This window comes from Nelumbo lutea, chromosome 7 (genome assembly GCF_056320005.1).
Source record: "Nelumbo lutea isolate HS-2025 chromosome 7, American lotus-T2T, whole genome shotgun sequence".
Lineage (NCBI taxonomy): Eukaryota > Viridiplantae > Streptophyta > Magnoliopsida > Proteales > Nelumbonaceae > Nelumbo > Nelumbo lutea.
Window position 1 is genome coordinate 7,360,714 of NC_142690.1, and position 5,043 is coordinate 7,365,756.

The following is a 5,043-nucleotide window of genomic DNA, read 5'->3' on the forward strand; positions in this document are numbered from 1 at the left end:
CTTCTTGGTGAGAAGGGCGTTCATCCTGGCGACGAGACCTAGCTTGTCGTGAGGCTGGGTGCCGATGAGGGAGTTGAGGCTGAGGCTGAGGCTGAGGCAGCTGAGGGAACTGCTGCTGATAGTGATACTAAGAAATATGATGCAGCACCTGCTACTGGTAGAGTTGGTGTTGTTGAAGCTGCTGCATCTGGGCTTGCATGGCCCGCATGCACTACATCAAATCGAGTTGGTTCTGGCCGATCACTAGAGGGACAACAGTTGGTTCAGCGAATGTTGTCTTAAAAGAGGGGGGAAGGGAAACACACATAAGCGCCACTGCTCGTGGTACATTCAGGCTAGGGACTCCGTCCACCGAGAGGGGGATGGTGAACTGCCCAATACAGACCACGGGAACCTGGAGTTGTTTCCTGGCGATGTCCATCTCCATGCTACGTTCGACGTTGCTTGAAGGAACCATGGATGCTAAGTCTTAAAAGGTAGTTGCAGAAACTGAGGGGAGGCTTTTGAAGTCGTTTCCACAGACGACGCCAAATGATGGTGTGCGGTCCGATCACTCCTAGCTGGCGGGCACGTGGCTCCTAGGTGGTACCTGAGATGGAGAAGATGAGGAATTCCCAAGAGGCTTGCCTAGCGGGAATACTCCCACGCTTAAGTTAGAGGTTTGTGAAATATGCAAGGAGAGTAAAGGAGGCTAAGAGTGCAGATAGCGCGAGTATTAGAAAATTTACCTCTGCCCTTTGGGATTGGGGCTACTTATAACAGAACTCTGTCGAATCAGACCCACCTACTTCTGTCAGGGCAGGTATAACCGCCACTGTCGTCCTATCATAGCCGTTATAGCCAAGGCTGAGGTGGAACGTCCGGGGCCGTCATTGCAAGGTACGTACTTGTCAGATGTAAGACATCTTCCAGAGGTGGCGGGCACGACACTATAAAAAAAAGACGTGATCGTAGTCTCTAGGTTTGTTGGGCACAGTTGTCAGGCAAGAGATCTTCCTGTGATATGTCGAACTGCTCTTTTGTGAGCTACCCTGCAAGTGGCGAGCTGCTTGTGGCAAGCTACACTGAGTTGCCTGTGGCAAGCTACACCAGTGGCACTGACCCGAAGTGTCTTTACCTCAGGGTGACTAGAGGCAGATCGGGGCATTCCTTCTTTGGGAGTGGCCTAGAACCCACTGGGAGGAGCTCGAGCATTAGGAAAAGTTAGGAGGCCCTGAGCTCGGAGGCAGCTCGGAGCACTTCAGCCTTGGGAAGAAGATGCAAGGCAAACGACTCTTGGCGAGTAGCCTAACCCGCCGAGTTGTCAGATTAAACTTGATGAGCCCTTCTCACCGAGTTTTTGTTACGCTTACTGTGCTGTCACGCTGAGTCATCGCTTGAACAAGGTCATACCCACGTGTCCCCGTGCTACGAGGTCGGGCCAAATCACCCTCCATCCATACCTAAAACGTCTAAGGCATTCAACTAATCCAAATTCACCCAATAGATCTGTTGATGAGGCATGCTCGCTTTTGGCAAAATTCTAATAGATGCAGCCCATAAACCTAGCCTGAAACAGTGTAAAGTTAAACCCGAGGTCCGGCCCCGGTCTACTACAGAAAGTTCTGAGTTTTTGTACATAAGCCTAATGATATTTCAAATTCTGTACTGTTTAATACCCAGGGTGCTGCAAATCTTGGTATTGGGATTACAATGCCTACCGATTACAATTTGTGGATGACCCCACATGTCCCAAAGAAGCCCTTCAAATTGGTGTGTTTATATGAATAATCTCTTCTTGGCAGAGCTATAAGTAGAAATTTGAAATGCCAAGTTTTATTAAATATCAGACAATTGATTGATTGATTCTACAGTTTCATGAAAGTCTCGAAGTCAGATGCCACCATTAGCAGGATAGAAATACTGTGAAAGATGGGTTTGACCTCTCTTTCATGGTGTTAGGGAATTTTTACTGTTTGAAACTGCCAAATTCCATCTCAGGTTTTTTAATGTTTTAACCAACTCAAGAAATTCCATTTAAGCAACAAGAAAGAAGTTAACCAACTGAAAGAAATTCCAGAAACAAATCGGTTTACTTCTCTTTGTATAGCGTTTATGGTTTTCACAGAATCCAAAATCCAAAACAGAATCTTCACCTCCCTTCACTCACCTCTTACAACTTACAAGCGAAGAAGGAGACTAACAAACCTCTGTTCTCAACTGGAGCTGCTACTGATAACCCTGGCACCAACTCGGTCCAGTTTGCTCACCACAGCAGAAGCCTTCAAATTTCCGTCATTCATGAAAGCATCCACCATTCGATACCCAATCTCCCTCCCCCTCTCTTCATCGTTCGTCACCGCCACCGCAGTAGGCCCGGCCCCACTAATCGTGCATCCAAACGCCCCAGCCTCCATTGCTGCCTTCTTCACCGCTTCCATTCCAGGAATTAGTGGCGCCCGCTTTGGCTCCACAATCTTGTCCGACGACAATGCCGAGCCTAATCCCCTCAAGTCCCCCTGCAACACCGACGCCACCAGCGCCCCTGCTTTGCTGCAATTCCATACGTGATCCGACATTTGGATCTCCTTTGGCAACACCGCTCGCATCTTCTTCGTCGGAGCTTCAAATTCCGGGCTTACCAGAACGAAATATAGCTCCTTTTCCGTCGGAAATGTCAACCGGATTATGTCCAGTGGTTCGTAGCTGCGAATCAGCACAAACCCTCCCATAATCGCCGGTGCTACGTTATCAGCGTGATAACCGGAGACCTTCTGCTCTGAGTCAAGCCCAGCGAGGACGAGCTCTGACACCGGCAGTTTCCCGCCAAAAATCTCGTTAACGGCTACGGCGGCGGCGGCGGCACTTGCGGCGCTCGATCCCAGGCCACTTCCTAGGGGTAGTCCTTTTTCGAGGGAGAGTGAGAGACCGACGGATCGGATTCCGAGCCTTCTCATTACGGAGATGGCGGCGATTCCGGCGCAGTTCCAGAGGGGGTTCTTGCTGAGCTTCTTGACGCTAGTTCCGGTGCCATGGATGTCGGAGATTGAGATTTCGCCGGGGCAAACATCTGGATCGACGCGCAAGTTGACGAAATCGCCGAGTCCGTCGACGGCGCACCCGAGGAAATCAAAGCCAGGGCCGAGGTTTGCGATGGTCGCGGGTGCAAATGATTTGACGGAGGTGAAGACCGGTTCTGGTTCGGCTCTCAGCTGAGTTGAGTTCAGGGTACTGTTACATCTGAAAGTTGGGACGCGGGGGGTGGAGGTATCGTATCTGCAACGGTTGGTTGAAGGAGTGATGGAGATGGATTTGAAGTGAGAATAGTTGCAGATCGCCATTGATGGATGAGACGCTGTGAAAGAGGTTTCAGTGTGCGAACTGCGAATGTGTGAGAGTGACGTAGGGTTAGGGCTTTAAAGATGGAGTAGAAGAGAGAATCAAGTCGAGTTGGTGCTCACGCCTGACTGCTGCAAACGTGAACGAATGATTTGTCGGGGCCTGCGGCTGCGGGGGCTGATGTAATCCGATTAAAGGACGGGCAAGAATCCGATTATAGGCAGAAATCGGTTCAGTTTATCGGGTCTAAAAGTGGTACTGGGTAACGGATTCCAGTTTCCACCACGCGATTGAGCAATGAACATTCCGTATTCTGTGATGTACACTCATGAGTCATGACTCACCTCCCAAATCGTAAAGGAGTTTAGTTGGATCATGGATGGTAGCGTCATGGGCCTGGGCACCACGGGGAACCCAGCCGGCCAGGCCCAATCACGAAAGGACAATACAAACAGCCTTGTATTTGCCCAAGAAAGAAAGATCCTTGTTTATGTTTTGTCCTCTTGTAATTTGACACGTCGCCATTTGCACACAACTGAGTGGACTGGACGCAAATAGGATTGCAATTAAGTATTGCTTGCTTTTTAAACTCAGTTTCTCACATTTGGGATTCTTTCTACTATATAAAGAACAATTGCTGCTGTCCCTGTGGCCATGAGCTCGTGAGATTACAAAAGAACGAGACTAGCCTTTTGATTTATTGCTTCGTTTAGATAAAATAATTAAATAATAAATAAAATGTTTGAGGGTATGGTAGTCATTCCAATTTCAGTTTCCATTCAGCCAATTCAGCTGTCATCTTTGTCTCTTCAATGCCCGTTTGAAGATTCAATTGATCTTGAAGGCACTCTATATAAGCTATTCAAAGAGGTTGAAGCGTACAGCTTTTCAAATGACTGATTGACATCTGATAAGGGCTCTCTAATTTTTCCACCAAATATAGCTTATAAGATGTCTATGTTAGGTCCATCTTGGAAAGCTAGAAGCTTCTCTTCAGCCTCTCAAACAGGCACAACTCTAATCAATAATTCATCATCATCATCATCAGCCTAATCCCAACTAGTGGATAAGTAATCCACTAAAGGAAAGGAGCTTACAACATTGGTGTTGATTTATTCAAAGCAATAAGTCATTTAATTCAGCCATTTCAGCTGTTACCAAATGATCCCTTGTTACCTCTACCCATAACCTGGTGTATATGCAAATAGCAATGAATGTCACATGTGGTATGAGAGCATACATCATCATCATCGTTATCATCTTCAAAGCTTTATCCCAACTAGTAACTAGTGAGTGGATAAATAATTACATAGTCAAATATTTAAGGGTACAGTAATCCACCAAACGTGCTATTCAGCCATTCGTATTGATTTATTCAAAGCAATAAGCCATTTCAGCTGTTATCAAACAACTTGTTATCCTGGCCCTAACCACTGGTGTATATGCAAATAGCAAATTAGCAATGAGTAGGTCACCTATGGTATGACACAGCCAATAGACTATAGTGGTTGATCAGAACCATTGATATGGATGCTTGTGTTCTGAACAGGGCATCTGCAAAACTTGAGCCCCAGGTTTTCAATTATCCTAAACTTCATCTATTTTGCATAATCATTTACCAGCAGAAACATAATATATCAATCAAACATATTGCAACAGTTTGGCTATACGTGCACCACATGTACTGATTAAGGTGCAACTTGGGCAAGTTTTGGGTAGAGCATT

At 46.8% G+C, this 5,043-nt stretch overlaps 1 protein-coding gene across 1 annotated transcript; it reads right to left on the reverse strand.

Moving 5' to 3' along the window:
• Positions 1–2,044: 2,044 nt before the first annotated feature.
• On the reverse strand, positions 2,045–4,008 carry LOC148844884 (homoserine kinase-like). Its single transcript, XM_088954801.1, has one exon. It carries the CDS (start codon positions 3,318–3,320, stop codon positions 2,196–2,198), a length of 1,125 nt encoding a protein of 374 aa, XP_088810927.1. The 5' UTR covers positions 3,321–4,008; the 3' UTR covers positions 2,045–2,195.
• Between the last annotated feature and the right edge of the window lie 1,035 nt (positions 4,009–5,043).

Bases quoted from the DNA above. Each gene is read 5' to 3' on its own strand.
- LOC148844884 (XM_088954801.1), bottom strand. From the start codon at position 3,320: ATGGCGATCTGCAACTATTCTCACTTCAAATCCATCTCCATCACTCCT.